Source organism: Aricia agestis, chromosome Z (genome assembly GCF_905147365.1).
Source record: "Aricia agestis chromosome Z, ilAriAges1.1, whole genome shotgun sequence".
Classification (NCBI taxonomy): domain Eukaryota; kingdom Metazoa; phylum Arthropoda; class Insecta; order Lepidoptera; family Lycaenidae; genus Aricia; species Aricia agestis.
The window spans coordinates 24,315,331-24,333,327 of record NC_056428.1 but is presented as its reverse complement, the minus strand read 5'-3'; the positions used below and the strand labels follow the sequence as shown (position 1 = coordinate 24,333,327).

At 36.1% G+C, this 17,997-nt stretch overlaps 1 protein-coding gene and 1 long non-coding RNA gene across 2 annotated transcripts; one reads left to right on the top strand and one right to left on the bottom strand.

Annotated features, from left to right (window-relative positions):
* The first annotated feature begins 1,923 nt into the window (after window positions 1–1,923).
* Window positions 1,924–11,771, top strand: LOC121738745. Its single transcript, XM_042130980.1, has 3 exons — window positions 1,924–2,025; window positions 10,738–10,783; window positions 11,169–11,771. The coding sequence occupies exons 1-3, from the start codon at window positions 1,924–1,926 to the stop codon at window positions 11,738–11,740; spliced, it is 720 nt and encodes a 239-aa protein (XP_041986914.1). The 3' UTR covers window positions 11,741–11,771.
* Window positions 9,334–16,192, bottom strand: LOC121738746. The gene is made up of 3 exons (XR_006037329.1): window positions 16,082–16,192; window positions 14,455–14,457; window positions 9,334–9,345 (listed from the first exon to the last, which is right to left on the bottom strand). It is a non-coding gene; the product is annotated as an uncharacterized LOC121738746 (long non-coding RNA).
* Between the last annotated feature and the right edge of the window lie 1,805 nt (window positions 16,193–17,997).

The window sequence follows — 17,997 nt, the reverse complement described above, 5'->3', positions numbered from 1 at the left end:
TTAGTGTACATACAAAACCTGTTGGTTTAAGGTTTTGGAAGTTAAAATGTTAGGGACAAAACAAAATACTTCTATAATTATTGTATTCTACCTAACTAAATTATACTGCACTCTTCTTTATCAACATGAAAAGGTTTTTTAATAACAATAAACAAATCACTCTCTATAAGCACCGGCGCTGAGTAATAAAATGATAAAACGAAACAAATCTCTTCTCACTCGCACGCGCCTGAAAACGTATCTAGTATTGTTTTTGTTTCACTCGCTGCTGCCGTGCCGCGGCGCCGCGCTGTCCGCCCGCCCGGTACTTGTCGTTTCATACTAACTGTCTGAACCTGTTTTCGCGCCGCGCCGCGGTGCTGTGCGGTAAATAGTAGGCATTGGATTAACGATTAACGGACTTCTGCATATTAACGGAAGTTAACGAGTCCGTTAATATAACTAACTAAGTTAACTTAAAAGTTAATCCGTTAATCAAAATGTTAACTTCGTTAATTAACGATTCACGGATTAACGAGTTAATGCCCAGCTATGATTATTACAATAGGTATATTTGGTTAACGTTGTAAATCCTATTTCCTATTATCCATATTTCCGTAAGTACTAATAATGGAAAAATGTGTTTGTTAGTCCTTCCTTCACGCCCGAACGAAGCAACCAATTTACTTGATTTTTGGCATAGACTTAGTTGAAAGGATGGAGAGGAAAATAGGCTAATTTTGGTCTTAGGAAAATATCATGATCCCAAAGGAAGATAGTAAATACAGGGTGCAATTAAACCTTCCTGCCAAATTTTGATATATTGATCCTAGTTAAAAATAAAAATACACGTATTTTTTCTTTTATAGTCTCAGTACTAAAATGTTGAGAAATAGCTTCCGAAAGTTATCCTAAAATACACTACAATTAAGCTTAGAACCACAGAACAAACCTACGCGTCAGTGACAGGGGACGCGGTACGCGAGACGGGAGCGTCTGCAACGCGAAACTGGCCGTGCACACCTGTGCGACTACGGCGCGAACCGTCAAACTTCTTGTTAATGAACAGTCACTGAAGACGCGCGACTTTATATGGTGTATGCTAACTAAGTTGTGGTAATGACATCCTCATGTCTTCTGTTGTCATTGACTACAGATTTGCTTGCGCATGCCGGCTTGAACACTGAACATTGTGCGTGTAGTTGGTAAAACTGTAAACAAGCGCAAGCCCCAAAGTATGTCTTGTTGTTTTTTAAACTTGCTTGAAATTCAGGCATGCCTTCGTGTAGACTTGTCTGCGCGTGTGGTTGGAAGTTCAGTGTTCAAGCCGCTCTTTGTCAGTCAAAATATGGTGTTAAAATGCGCGCACGCTGCTATAAAATGGCAGATTTAGGTACATATTATAAACGTCTGTTTGCAACTGAATTCATTGAATTATAAAAATCTCTGCTCGCTCTGTGGAAGATCAAATCGAAAGATTATTCTGACTGACAGGAATAAGAAAAAAAACGAAATGATGACCATAGGTCGCTTCCATATAAATGTACTTACCACATTTTTACTTACTTACTTTACTTACATACTTAGTGTAAATTAGTTTAAGCTGTCATTGTTATTTTCCACTTTTTAGGTAAAAGGTGGCTCCGTGCGAGTTTCTTACGCCGGTTCTTCTCGACCGACGGGGTAGTACCCAAACTGGTGGTAGGCCTTATGTAGACGCGACGTTCTAAAAGTGTTAACTTTGTTAACTTATTTTGAAATAAATATTTTGATTTTGAAAGCATCGCGATTTTTGGGTGCAGAACCCTACATAAAAGCGATCTGTTTTGTTTTTTTTGGGCGCGGAACCCTAGTCGCGAGGGATTTGTGTTGCATTTTTTATCGTGAGCAGCTATTAGTACAAAGGGGATTCCGCCGTCCGCGTTCGGTTCAGTCGGCGACGCGATGTGGCGGTGGTTGCTTGTGTGGCAGACCGCTGTGGTCTTGGTGGGGGGCACGTTGGACATACGCTTCTTCAACTCCGGAAGATACAGCGGTGGTTCACAGGTGAGATGGTTTTCAGAGAAAATATTAACCATGAAATAATAATATTATGAAACGACGCATGTGTTGGGAAAGCGTAAACATTTTGTAGATATTTTTGAAAATTTTCTACAGGCAAAAATTTACAGCAACATCGTCGCACCGTAATATGTATTGTTTACAGATAGGGTTGTACAGTTCGCTAAACCAAAAAGCCGGACAAAGCAGCCAGCTCGGCTTAATTTTGGCCGAACACGCAATCAAAAAGCCTGACTGTGTCCTGCTTTATCCGGTCGTCTGGCAACCCTATTTACAGATTATCTCATTCAAATGTTGCATCGATATTAGATGTTCGGTTTAGTGTAACTGATACTTAAGTGATAACTGTTAAAATATATATAGTATATACCAAATGTGAATTATTTCAAAAAATAATTTTCAGATTAGTCCATTCAACCACTATAAGAGCGTAAAGCCAATTATTGATATAACTTCTGTCTTCTACCGCAAGAGTAGAGTCACAAGGGCAGCCAATTTTTTCCAATATAAAGATTTATTAGAAATATTATAAAATATTATTTTTATCTCAAATAATAATAATAATAATTTATTTCTTTCAAACCTTAATAATTATGTACTTAACATTCAAAAGCTTCTAAAATATAAGACACTGTTTAAGTTAATTTCAGTACAAATTCAGTAGTTAGCGTTGGTAGTGCTATATACCTATACTATGATTAACACGTGCCATTTTCCTCAAAATATGATCTCATTCACCGAAAATTATGATTTTAGGCTCACCGCTATCAGAGTAGACAGAATTATTTTCTAGATCATTCTATCAAAATTCCAAGAGGGGCTGAAAAAAAATATGCAAAAGTCATAAACAATAAGTTTATTAAACAAAAAAGAACGGTTTGGATTTTTCTTAATATTTCAAAAACTATTTAAGATAGTCAAAATTCGAAAATAGACCCTTAAAGAGAAGAAAATTTCCTAAAAAAGTCCTCACTTCTGGAACTGTATCAACAATCCTTACAACTTTAGGTAATTGTGCGGCGAAAGCGGTAAAAACGCGTAGATCGTGTTTCGTGTGATTTGTCGCAATCAGCCACGTGAGCTAAAACAAATATTTTAACTGATTAAATATTAATATCCAGGAATAAAAAAAAATTGGGTACTAAAAAGACATCAATAAACAAGAATCCGTCAACAAAAATAAGTTATCACAATTTGTTTAATTTATCTAAATTTGTTAATTTAAACACATTAAAAATGTGACTAATACTAACAAATTTTATATGTTAACATAAAAACGCAATTTTTTCAAAACAAGAAATCTAGATTTTTTAAAATTCTTTTGAGCTAATCTTAAAGGGGCTTAGTAGAGATCCCCGTTAGGAAAATTCAAAAATTTTGATTATGTACTTTTTTATGAACAATCAAACGCATTCAAGAATTTTTCATGTAAATAAAGCCATTACGGTATTTTATGTCAAATTATTGTTACTATTTTGTTTCGTTATAGTTAGAAGCCATATATAACAATATAATATATATTTTTTCCAAGAGGTACGACTTTTTTTCGGAAATTTCCTGCTCTTTAAGGATCTATTTTCAAATTTTGATTATCTCAAATAGTTTTTGAAATATTAAAAAACCAAACCCTTCTTTTTTATTTACTTACCTAATTGTTTATAACCTTTGCATTTTTTTTCAGCCCCTCTTGGAATTTTGATAGAATGATCTAGATGGTATTTCAAATCGAATGAGACCAAAATCATAATTTTCCGTGCTTGAGATCAGGTTTTGAGGAAAATGGCACTTGTTAACCAGAGTACTAGTTAAAACTGTGACACAGGCCACATCACACAGCTCCCAGCGTCTTCCACTCTGGGATACTATTTCAATTTACAAAGGTAAGTACATCATAATAAAAATCATATTTTAAAATTATTTACATCTGAACATAATTATTAATTCGCTTAAATTATTAGTTCGCTTTAAAACGTACGCACACTTCGAAGTCGCGGGTATGGCGCGAGAATTTAATTATTATTAAATTGAAGAAATATAGAGTCATCTGTATTCAACTATTATTTTGGGTGCGATAGTTAGGAGAGCAACGCTTTAACACTGGTATTGTATGTTATCAGTTAAATCTTCAAGTAAAGTTAAATAATGAACTAACAACAGAAAAGTAAAAACGGGTTAGCGAGTGTTCGGATTATACGAAGCAAAAAATCTATCAATACGTACTCCAACTTTTACAATATGCTCCAGCAATTAATGGTTTTCTTATTTCTCACGCAGTTTAACGACGTTCAAAGTATTTTTTTATCTCAAACATCAATCACAGACGTAGTTTGTCACCTATGAGGTTGTTTGATTTAATAGCAAACTATATCTATCTACTATAGTTTGTGCGTTTTAAGATGATGGCCGTGTTCGTCGGCGTATTTTTGGACAAACCTTTTATTGCGCATGTCCAAAAGATGTCATGGCAACGCCATAACAAGTTGCTGGTCAAGTCGTAATCCGTCTTAATTGTTTATACCTCAGTTTATACATGATTAAAATAATAAAAGCTAAACATAAATACATGAGCCTAAATTGTCTAACAGCCGCACAAATAATTTATTTAACACTATGATAGTGTTTGATTATTTTATTTTGGAAAATATGGATATGGATCACTTGGAAAAATTTAAAAATTTAATTGTTTTTTTTTTATGAAATAAGAGGGCAAACGAGCAAACGGGTCACCTGATGGAAAGCAACTTCCGTCACCCATGGACACTCGTAGCATCAGAAGAGATGCAGGTGCGTTGCCGGCCTAGTTTTAAGAGGGAATAGGGTAACAGGGGAAGGTAGGGATGGGAAGGGAAGGGAATAGGGGAAGGTAGGGAAGGGAATATGGTAGGGGATTGGGCCTCCGGTAAACTCACTCACTCGGTGAAACACAGCGCAAGCGCTGTTTCACGCAGGTTTTCTGTGAGATCGTGGTATTTCTCCGGTCGAGCCGGCCCATTCATGCCGAAGCATGGCTCTCCCACTAGGTTTGATCATTGCAACGCCACCAACAAATTGCAATTGGGTTAAATGTCAAGTCGTAAACAGTTGTCGTTGCCATGGCATGACATGATTTGGACATGCGCAATAACTAGGTTTTGCAGTGAATGCGCTAAAAATTACGCCGACGAACACGGCCGATATGGGTGACACATTATAATTGACAATTTTTTTTTTTTATTAACTCCTTCTGTCCTGCGATCTGTCCTTAGACATTGAGCTGGATTTTAGTAATTATGTTCTTAGCGTGTATGGAACATATCCAATGATATGACCATTTTGTTAGTAGAGCTCTGTTAAAGCATGTCTTGAGGGGCTCGTCTTTTGAGCCTTTTAAAGGTTCTATTTGGTTCTTCGCTCATTAGATTCTTGGCCAGGTGGTTGGGATGGTTTTCTATTCTCTTAGAGTATTTTTGTAGGCAGTTTTTTATTTCCTCCTTTACAGATTCTAGTTTCAGATCCCTGTGGAGTTGACTGATAATTGACAATAGTAGGGAAAAATACGCCATTTACTTCATTCAGCCACACGCTAACCAGTTTAGGAGGTGGCTGTGGGCTGGGTCGTACCAGTTTCCAGCCAGAAATAAAAGAAAACCGTTTTATCACAAAAGCCCCGATTTTATGCAATTTTGGTGTACTTAAATTATCCTACTTGTGGCAATAATGTCATGTTGTTATTTTGAATATCGGTAGAGTTTTGGTTTGTATGTGCTATAACTTTAGTGCAGGTATTTTTTTAGATTATTTTTTTTCGCAAATTCCAATTTTGGTGGGTAAGAGGGTGTGTAAAACATTATTTTTTCAAAATACCTAATTAATGATTCTTGAAGCTTAAAAATACGCCATTCACTTCATTCTGTCAGACAACCTAATTTGTCTAGGTTGTGGTTGTCGTACCAGTTTCCCGTAAACACCTTATGGGGAATTTTGGTGTCAAACAAAAATTTCCACCAAAATTATATAAAAATGCAAGTTGTTGAAATCCACTCAATCATAAGCTTCATAATATTCTTGCGATAAATAGTGTAATGAGTAAAGACTAGAATTTTCTACAAGTTTTTCCAAAAAATCTTCAAGTAGGTACTCCAGTACCTACTCCAGTTCCAACTGATCATCATCAAAATTGGAAGAAAATTGATCTGTACAGTGTAGAGACTAACATCACTTGAATCTCCTAACGCTTATAAAATTTTTCGTCCTTTTAAATGGGTCTGTCAGTCTTTTTGTTTGTAACTTTGTAGTACACAAATTTTAACAAAATCACACCCGTTTTACCTCATTTCACTAAAACATAACATGACATAACATAAGCTCTAAAACATGAAAATACATTATATGCCTCGAGCGCCATTACCCTATTTTGTGAAGCTCCAGTATTATTGTAACATTTGAGATTGAGTATTATTGTAACATTTGAGACAGATTCTTCTGCTATACTCTAGAGCAGGGTTTCTCAAACTTTCGGCTTCACGAACCCCTGTTAAAATTTCCAGGTGACAACGAACCCCTTACTAACTAATGAAACCCTACTCCCAAGAAAATGATAAAATTGACTGTTGAAGAAAATAAGGTTTTTATTTTAATAAAAGGTAACACATAAAGTGGCAAAAGAAATATTTTTCTAATATTACTGTGATTGGTGTGCTTATTTCTTGTCGGAAATGCATCCAATGTTAAGAGTAATTTTGGACAATTTTAACCTTAATAAGGAATATGCAAAAAAAATAATTCCATCTCAAATATATTTTTCTGTAATCTTTATCATCCCCACATTATAATCAAAACGTATTTTTTTAATTAGTTATCATTTAAAACCATAAAATGTTGTTTAAAAAATGAAAATTAATGGAGGGAAATTCAAACTTACTAAACGAGCCACTATTGGTCGAAACAAAATGTGACGTCAGATGTTACATATCGGCGTCGATATTCATACTGCGGTTATAGTATTTGTTAAAAAAATAGTTTAAAACTGGTGATTTCTACTGAATCTATATTTATAGTGAATAATATTAGCTCGATGCACTCCTTGACCATATAAACTATAACTGTGTAAATTTCAGTCACCTATGTTTCCGCATTTTTCGTCAAAATTTTTCGCTTGCGTATTAATATATAGATTCTCATTTATAAAGATATAAAGGACTAATTAAAGTCATAAAAAAAAATCATGCATATTCCCTATTCTGACTCGGTATCAAGTCGATTTCTGTATTTAGTTTTCATCATGAACAGGTGTGAAAATCCACTTTCATATAAGTATGTTGTGGCAAATTAGCTTTGCGTGAGAATTCGAAATACTCTGCCTGCTTAGCTGCCCGCAAATCTATCAAAGACATCCTTTTAAAATCAGATTGAGGAGGTTCATCTACGGACATTTCTAATAATGACTCCTGTTGCCACCATTACGTAAATCTTGTCGCGAACCCCCTGCCGTCAAATGGCGAACCCCTAGGGGTTCGCGTACCCCACTTTGCGAAACCCTGCTCTAGCTAGAGTCTAGACTCTAAACTCTAGAAGAGTCTAACCTAGCCTAACCACTAAAGTTGGGTAGATTTTACAAAGAAAAGAAGCAGTTACAAATTTATATACTCTTATAATATTATGTTCTTTTAATATCGATCTATCTCACCATGTACCGTACTGTGAGCCTTTGACAGCTCAAATTGTAAAATAATTCGCCTACCCTACTCTACGATCGTTCACATATTATCATTCTATTGTTATATAATAATATGTTATATACAAGCACATAATTGCTACAATTAAAAAAAATCCGACGAAGTTTCTCCTATCACAGAGAATGGCGTGCCTCTTGTAAAAACCTGGCATGATATCTAAGTATATATTTCTTACCATATTATCACGAAATCCAATTAAAATAATTAATTAAATGACTTCCTGAACAACGTTTTGCAAAACTAATTGTTAGTTAAATTATGTTGGATTTGATGATTAATAGCTTTGGAGAATGTTCGGAAGTATGTCTGACTTTGTAGCCAGTGAAGTGTATTAACTAACAGTATTAAGCTGGAATCAATCATACTAACATCTCACTTTTACCTCAAATTACCTATCTAATTTGAGGTAAACGTGCGTACGCGCTCGAGTTCCGACTAAAAATCGTGACAATCTTCGCAATTCCTAGCATCTTTCTCGTAAATTGTACTATAATATTATCTATCTATAGGGTTGCCATCACCTTTATTGCCGTCGCCGGTCTAGCACGACAAAAATCCCGGACATTTAGTCGAAATATGGCTATTTCCCCGGACACCCATTAAAAACTATTTACTTATTACGTCCCAATTTTTTCAACAAAAATTTGTAAAAATGTGATTAACTTATGTCCTTGAAATCGTACTTGATTTTGATCGAAGAAGAAAGGAAGTGTGTACTATTCTTAGCGAGTTTTTATCTTTCGTTTATTGCTGCCTGGCTAAAAAGTTGGATTTCAAAAGTCTCCGGATTTCACCCGGACACTTTTGAAAAACCCGGCCGGACCCCGGGTCCCGGACGCCCTTCAAACTAGGACAAATCCGGGGAAATCCGGACGGATGGCAACCCTATCTATCTATTACCTAGTAAATATCTCTTTTAAATTATAAGGTGTATATTACAAGGTGTAACAAAACTAAGTGATATTAATACTTTAGGTTGTGTAGGTATGTGTCCCCTATATAGAATTCACTGTGAAAGTAGCTGCGTTGAAAGAGTAATTTTTTGCGACTTGTATGGACTACGAGCAAGCGCTGCAGCTTCATGAATTTTTCATTCAATACAAAAGTAGCAAAAAAGTATTATCACTAGATAGAGCACAGTATTTATTGCAGCCATCTCGTAGTGTTGGCCAGCCAATCTGAAGTCTTGACAATTATAAGTTTAAATATTACTAGTTATTTGATCGAGCTTTGCTCAGTATTCGATAAAACACGAATTAAATGACATTTTCTAAAAATTATTCCTAGCTAGATCGAATTATCGCCCCCGAAACTCCCTATAATACCTAGTCAATTTTACCCTGAAATATTTTAATACGGGCTTTAGATTTAGGCTTAGGCTAGGCTTTAGATAGATATTTTATTACGTTCGAAATTTGTTAAGAAGTGCCTAATCTTTTTTTAGCTTTTCGTAAATACTTTAATTAAACATATAAATGAAACTAGTTTTTTGTATCTATATCAATGATATAATAAAAAATATAAGTAGAATATCATTGATCTATATTAGTTCCATATCACAAGTATGTAGTAGTCCATGCTATTATGTTGACTTCAAATTGGGTCGTCAATTGAAATTGGGTTCAAAACCTTAAACGTATTAATAAGTTTTTGTAACCAATTTTTATAGTGATTCTGCAATAAACGGGTACTTTTAGAGATTTATATTTCACTCTTATCCAAAAATTAAATCATAAATATCAAACAAACTGTTCATGTAAGTAATGTAAATATGCTATTTTAAAGCTCAGGAATACAAAAAAAAAACACGATTTAAGGGTTGGTTGCTAAAAGGGTTGAAAAATTAATAAATAATCATAAATCATGAATAAAAATATTAAAACATATTTTATTTTATCAAATTAAACACAATTAGTTCAACCAGAATGGTTAAATCTGCATTTTCTATTACCCCTAAAACACAAAAAGCGCAATACGAGCGTATGTCACTTTTCCAAATCGATGGAGGTTTAACGAAATCGGAGGTTGTACCTGATTTTTGCCTTCAATTACTGTACTACATTATGTTCGGCTGTCTAGGTGTCCACTGTATTTTTTTGTTTCTTGAAAGTCTCTCTGTTTGCGAAATGGTTTCGAATCTGAAATAATCCTGTATTATAAAATTGCGATTTCATTGAAATGTGTCTTGTTTACAACTACGGTGATTTAAGTGTACACAATACAACTACCGTGATCTTATCTCTGTTCGTGCCAAGCGAATGTTCACTGCCGTTCATGAAATTTAAAATAATGCATAATTGTATTAGGTAGTGCACATGACAGCAAAAAACACACAGGGTTTGCACCGGCCACCGACGAGGCAATTAATAGTTGGTAGCGGCGACTTAAAGGGCCGGATTTATATTTTTTATGAGTCACTTCAATTTTGCCGCCCCTATGTACGAACTCTGCCGCCATCCTAGGACGCTGCCGCCCATAGGCCATGGCCTAAACTGCCAATATATAAATCTAATAAAAAAATTGAGTCGCTGCATGGCATTAGCAAATGATGGATTGCGTTGATTCTTGTGTCGAGAGAACACGAAGCGGCAGGGCCCTATTTTGATATTCAATAAAAGAGTGCCGCTAAACACCAAAAATTTTCCGATATTTTTCCGCTATATCAAAAGTTTCGGAATGCTTGCTATAACTTAGCAGCAATGTTAGCGATTTATTATCTGTATGAATCTATGAATACAGAATTGTCTACGTTGCAAAGCAAACTGATGTACCGTCTACATAATATTTATGATGTTTTTCATTCATGTGATGTTTTTAAATCTGCTTTGCGATTAAACTTTGTAATGTGTTGTTTTACATGGAAGGTGATATTTTCTGAGAATACTGAATAAAAATTCATATTTTTCCTCCTCCTGTTTGCGACTTGTGTGAAGAATTTATTGATAAACTTCAATATTATAATCTTTACTCCATTGCGTTTCAGATTAACTGCGTCGATTATCCTTGGCAGACAGATTTTTCGTATACAGGTAAGATAATGTACATAACAGTCATATACTATAAATAATAGTCATGTACTATCAGGGAAATCGATTCATAGACAGATGGCGGACTTACGTAATTGGATCGCTTTATGAGAAACTCTGCCGACAGAACACAAAATTAAGACAATTATCATTAAATTGACATAGTCTGACCAAATGACGTAGGTCCGCCATCTGCCTATGAATCAACTTCTTTGTTAGTGCCTACATATTATAATTAATATTAAAATAATAAGACACGTTGCTTATGTACATCAATAGGTACTTTTTCAAGTTTTGTGTCAAATATCACCCTGAAAGCAGAGCTACGAGTATAACATGCCCACTACTGGTTTAACTACCTGAAGTAACAAAAATATTTCCTCTCCAGGCTGGCGCGCACCCAGAACAGCTCCGTTGTACGCCACCTTCAAGCTCCGACCGACTCCTGCCACCATAGATGGCATCACGCGAAGGATAGACTACCTCCTAGCCAACAGAGACGAGATCATCAAAGAACATGCCAAACTGGTGCAAGATATCAACAGCATGCGCCAGGTCATGTATGTAGCGCCCTTAGCAGACGAAAATAGGGATTACGATGAGTCCATCTACCATGAAATCATTGAAACGACCTCCACGACCAGCAGACCTACTACTCCTAGACCACAGAAGAGGGAGCATACCCAGAAGAACGGGATACCGGTTATTTTACTTGGTGGTTCCAGCCAGAAGCAGCATTTAGTGATGAGTCCACCGGTTAGAGTGAAACAGAGTATTAGTTTAGTTGGATCATCAGTGACTCCGCTTGTCAGACATCCTTACCCGTTTGTGACGACGGCGTCTACTCGCCACCCCGTCAAAATCTGCATGGCATCTCCTGCCACTTATACCACTACAACCAAAAGACCATCATTCTTAGAAAGGTTAATAAGGTCTATTCTACCAAAATACATAGGATAGCACATATTGTGATATAGTTACGAGCGGTATTTTGTGTGATTTCAATGTAAAGTTTATCAATTTAATTGTAACGTAATAAGTGTATTCATAGGGCCTTATTAATAAATATATTTACTCCAATCAACAGGAACAATATTAGTGTAAACGCCAAGTAAATATTTTTATTGATAAGGAATTAGGACTTAAGATTTTTGAGAACGTTTGACCAAATTGAGAAATTTAAAATATGATAGGTTAGGTTAGGATATAAGCATAAATTTAATTTTAAAAGTTTATTCTTGTTTTAGCCACGCGGGGTGGTTATCAGCAAAATTGGCCTTGGTCCTGCTTGGTATTGCTTTTTTGCAAGACCAAGACCAATTGCTGCTCATAACGAACGCTGGGGGACAAGAGTCAAAATAAGTGAAATATTGCTCAATACTAGTAGGTAGTAGATAGTAGATAGTAGGTAGTTAATAGTTGAAGACGTGAGTGGATGCACACGATAAGTAAGTAGTACCAGTAGGAAAATTGAATTTTTTGCATAAATGGAGGCTTTAGGGCCGGAAAAATTGTTTGAAATGAAAAACTGTGCATTTTATGTTTAGGCAGGTATATTAGCCAGGTGATAAAGTAGATAAGTTACAAGGGTTGTTGAAATTATAAGGGAATAATGATTAAATGTCCATCTGTTACAAAATGTTAGTTATTGTGTAATGTGTTCATCCACTCACGTCTTCAGTTATGGTTTTGTGTGTTTAGTTATCTACATGTGCTTTGTAAATAAAATATTGTGTTATCCAAAGTTTTTCAGGCTGCTAAGCATTTTAGTAGTTATAGATATCGTTATAATATAATGTTTCGTTATATATTATATTATATTATTATAGTCCGTAATTTGTACTTAAAAGGTGTTACCGTTCTGAAATTTTTAATTTACCTGGCGCGATAGATTTTGAGCGATGGGTTGTGTGGGTAAGCACATAATGCTTGCTTTTAGTTCTGTTTATATTTTTAATGATTTATAAAATAATTCTGTTCAAACCCCAGTACTAAAAGATGGTAAATGCTCATCATCTAGGTTGGAATAGAGTTTAGTACTTTGTGTAATAAGTAAGGTTATGTAGTTAAGTAGAGTTACGTTTGGAATGTGTAGAGTATTTCTAATTTCTTTTGTCGTACGCGTATTAAAAAAGCAGTAAAGTACTGTATAAATATAAATAATAAATCCATTTGATTAATCTCAAGTAAAGTGTGTAGGACTACTTATATATTTATTTATTTAATTCAGGCGTCTTGGTCCATATTATAAATACCTTATAAACTTACATACATAATTTTATACTCAAACTAAAACTAACTCTAAACTACTAGAAACGTTCAATAATTTCGATAACAAAATTAGATATTATCACAAATGTGTGGTTTTTGACATAACGCGTAGCTAAGTGACATATTCGCGTTTGCTTGGCCTATGTCAAATCCCATACACATTTGATTTCTAGCTTCTATATTCGCCGTCGAAACTATTAGTCATATAATTATTGCTATTTGATTATTAAGTATATTGTATTAACTGGTTTCTTGGTACAGTAGTAACTCGATTGAACGGACTAATTATTGTTGTCTTTAGGTGTTTGGATAATCGAAAATATAATGTGGAAGAGCAAACTTCGGCACGAATGGGACGGCTTGACCGGAGAAATACCACGGCCTCACAGAAAACCGGCGTGAAATAGCGCGCTGTTGCGCTGTGTTTCGCCGGGTGAGTGAGTTTACCGGAGGCCCAATTCCCTACCCGCCTAGAAATGCCGCAGTTGAAAACAAATGTTACCCCAGGAGGGTACCAACTGCACTGGAGAACCCCTTTCTAGACTTCCATGCTCAGGGACCCCTGGAACTGGACGTGGACGTCCAGGCTGCCCCTCGTATTCTGGGGAGGGCAAAACTGCGCTCCAAATGGCTCGGGGCAAGAGCAAACAAATAAGGCACCTCCCTTGATATTTAACATGGACTTTTGTAATATCAGGGGATACAACCTACAACCTTAATGCCGTCCATTACCAGCCATTGAAACGGCAAAGCCAGCTTTGCTCTTCTTGACACAGATATCATCTCCGAGTTACACATTATATCTTTCCCACCCATCTAAAGCTCTCCTTTCTACCCAAAGCTGGTGTGTAAATGTATCTCACAGATGATATCAGCTCTCGCCACCTCAGCAATCTTGAAGTCAAGGACTTCTCAAGTTTATGGCTCCGCAGTCCGCAATGATTGCAACGACCATCCTCGCGTCTATGCGTGATGCTGTAGGTCCGGACCGTCTCTTTATCCACCTGCAAGCTGCTTCAGATTTAGTGCAACAGCAGATCCCATCCGCAGACTTGGCGGACTCACCACGCTGACTGGCTCGACTCCAGTAAAACTGATCATCCGAAGGTCTGTCTGCGACTTTGCCCTTGCAAATGACCTTACACGACTGATTACTACGCATACGCGAGTCCCAGATGTGGAGGGTCAAAATCCGTCCCTGTTGGACCTCCTGCTGATTTTAAATCCAGTGTTTCCAAGTATCCGTGACCGCACCACTTGGTTCATCGGATCATTGCTTTATTAGGAGATTTCTGCCGCTTACGAGGTTTAATTGTGACAGCGTGCTGTTAAAAACCGTCGTGTGTAGCACTACAATTTAGTATTTATTCGGTTATAACAATCCTACTCTTCGCTCTGCAAACAAACTTACTCTTGCGTTTCCATTTCATAAAACTTCATATTTGTATGCAAGGGCGTCGCCAGGGGGGGGCAAAGAGGGGCAGCTGACCCCCCCTAGAGATTCTAAAAAAGTTGCCAAATATAATGCAAACAACGACCACTATAAATTAAAATCTGATAATTAAAAAAAATACAATGTTATTATAACTTATTTACAAGAGTTTTATTGCATAGTCAAGAGCTCGTGCTCGTAGCTTTACACATTGGACTCTGTACTGTCACAGAATATATATTTATATACTTAGTGCTAAGACTGTTTTTAAAATCGCTGTAGATGTAAGGCTAGTAGTACAAGTGAAAACCTTCATGTGCTGTAGACTTTACCTACAATTCATTTTCATTCATTCGTAGAGAATGAGAAAAGTATGAATTGTAGTAGGTAAAGTCAACTTGCCCCCCCCTGCGCCATCGGCTGGCGACGCCCTTGTTTGTATGATTCTTCTTTCACCACCTCCACTAATCGACTCTGGAATTCCTTATTCGATTTTAAAATCTAAATCTATAAATGTACATTAAAAGAATCAGCCAAGTGCAAGTTGGACTCGTGCACGAAGGGTTCCGTACCGTTATAGAAAAAAATTGGCCACTATTGGCCAATTTTTGTATGGGATCCTCTCTTAATTATTTATTTTATTCAAATATTATTATGAATTATCAAAGTAAACATAATATATTTAAGGCCTTTGTGAAACTGTGTGATAATATTACTGATAGTCTGGCATATTTTTACTCTTTAACGGTACGGAACCCATCGTGGGCGAGTCAAACTCGCACTTGGGTGATTTTTTTGTCTTATTCTGTGTAAAGTTTATTTATGTAGTTTATTTTATCTTGTGATAAATGTATATTATGTATGTACATTATATAATAATATATTATATTTTATGTCGTATTGAAAAAGCATGGAAAAGCTTTTGGTCTATGAAAGATCATATGAAAGGGAATCTTCCACTTTGCCTAAAACGTAAGCCCGTGGTCATATTGTGTATCTTGCCTATTCTGACGCCTAATACCGCCATTTTGCACATTTTCGTAATTTTGTTTATTTTTTTGTTGTTATTTCTTTTGTTTTTGACATTTTTATGTGTTTCTTATGTTTTTTATACGTGCCAATAAAGCATTTATTATTATTAATACAAGTTAGCAGACTGGAATGGAATGCGGTCGTTTTTTTGCATCCTATTCTATTCAAGGGCGTGTCTCCGGATGATCCCGACAACACTGCCAACTCTATTGCTGATGTGGTGCCACAAAGGATGAAGTTTTTCATTTCGTCCTCTGCAGTACCACTGGCAGTAGATTTCGGACCTAGTTTGGTTCATCCACCAACAAAGCTTCTCGCCGGAAGCAGAAGGCTTACCAATCCTGGGCCAGTGCAGTGTGCTCGAGATTTTAGTTCCAGCACATATAAAGAGGTGTTCAACTTTGCCTCTAGGTCCTTTAAAAGAGATATCGCTTGGGCAAAGAAAAAGTACGCCAGTAGAATTGGCGAGAGACTCGAGCGTCGCCCTTGTGGAACCCGTGCATTCTAGTCTCTTGCCAAAGCTATTGAGGGAAATTTCTGCAAGCTATCCGTCCCATGTGCTTGACAGTGTGCTCCAGAGTTGGCCCCGGTCTTTATGCGCCTTTTCGGCTCTCCTAGCTTCTTCTGGCATAGTACCGGCTTCTCGGAAGACCAAAGCGGTGAACCCGATAACCAAAAAAGGTCACTGCTCGTTGACGCTGGTGTCCCTCAGGGCTGTGTGCTTTTGCCTACCCTATTCATACTAGTAAATTGTGAATGATAGTACAGGTATATCCCATACCGGCTCCCAGCATATTTCTCACCAAAATGTCACTGAGAGCCGCAACGAACTTGTGTCGAATTCGTTGGAGAAAGTCTCTGAATGGTGTAGACTAAACTTAGTCCAATTTAATCGCACCAAGACACAAGTCTGCGCGTTCACCACAAAAAAGTCACAAATGGTCGTATATCCTCGTTTTGAGGGCACCACTTCCACAATTTCCCCCAGCATTGAGATGCTTGTTGTAAACATTTAGAGTGAAGTCCAGTTCCGGTCTCATCTAGAAAGTAAGGCCAATTTAACCTCGACGAAACTTTTTATTCTTGACAGAGCGAGACAGTATTTCAATCTGTTCTCATTTCTGAACAACCTGACCTGTTTTTTTAACTTACAGTTTTTTCAAGTTAAACCTAAATTTAAACACAGAATCAAAAAACAAATCAATGTTAATTAAAAACTATTAAGGTTATTAAGATATTCCGGATAATCGCGAATCCGTATATCTGAGGGCCTGATGATCGAGTTTCTACTGTGGTTCCTTTTATTATTTGCTTAGCTGTAATTTTCAGGCCGCAATGATAATGTTCAATGTGTGCGGCGAAACAAATCGCGTAACATCTTGTAATTTACTAGATATTAATTGTAAATAATTTTTTCATTGTTTTTACCGAGACACGGAAAGTGAGGGTATGTTACATAAAGGCGCACGCATACGTGCGAGTTCAAAATAATTAGTTTCTAGATTTTGCTATAGGTGGGACGTTTATCAATAATTATAGTGAGTAGTTTTTAGTACTTTATAATAAATTTTGTAGCTATAAGTTTTTCTATATTTATGCGATTATGTTTTTTACTTGCTTATATCAGTACTTAATAGTGTGGATAATAGGAGAGAGATATTCTTTTAATTTTTGATATTATTCTTATTTTAATATGCTTTGCCAGTGTTATTTAATAAGCTTTTGCTCAACTGATATATATTATAATATTTTTAACACGTTACGGGAAAACGGAGGTGTGTTACTAACTTAATATGTAGTTAAATCTAAGTATAGATATTTTTGAATTTATTTAAATAAGTATATATTTATTTTAATGTGGTTTTATAGTATATATTTGTCTAAACCATATAGTTGTATTAGTGAGCCAATACATATTACATATCGCCTAAATGAGTTTCACAGCGGTAACTCAAACTAAGAAAACTCTATGCAAGTAGGTGACAAGTTTTCAGCAGGTTATGCAAAAAATTTGGCCTGAAATGAAAATAATATAATATACATACATAAATACATTTTTTTTAAAGTGCCTAGGTGTCAAATGGGCTGGTTAGTTCAACTTGATGGTTGCGATTTATATAATACATCGCATGCAGTGTAATACTCAATGCCTAGGCCACGGACATCCGTGGCCTAGGCATTGAGTCGGCTGGCTAATTCAACTAGATGGCTGCGATAATATTATATTATCTATTAGATGATGCCCGCAATTACGATGCGCTAAAACTCGTTTATCGCGCGGGAACCGTACATTTTTGCGGGATAAAAAGTATCCTATGTCGTTTACCGGGACCCAAAGTATATTTATACAAAATTTCAGCCAAATCGGTTTAGCGGTTTGGGCGTGAAGAAGAGGTAACAGACAGACAGACAGACAGACACACTTTCGCATTTATAATATTATGATATAATATATAATTATATAATAAAATTATAGTATATA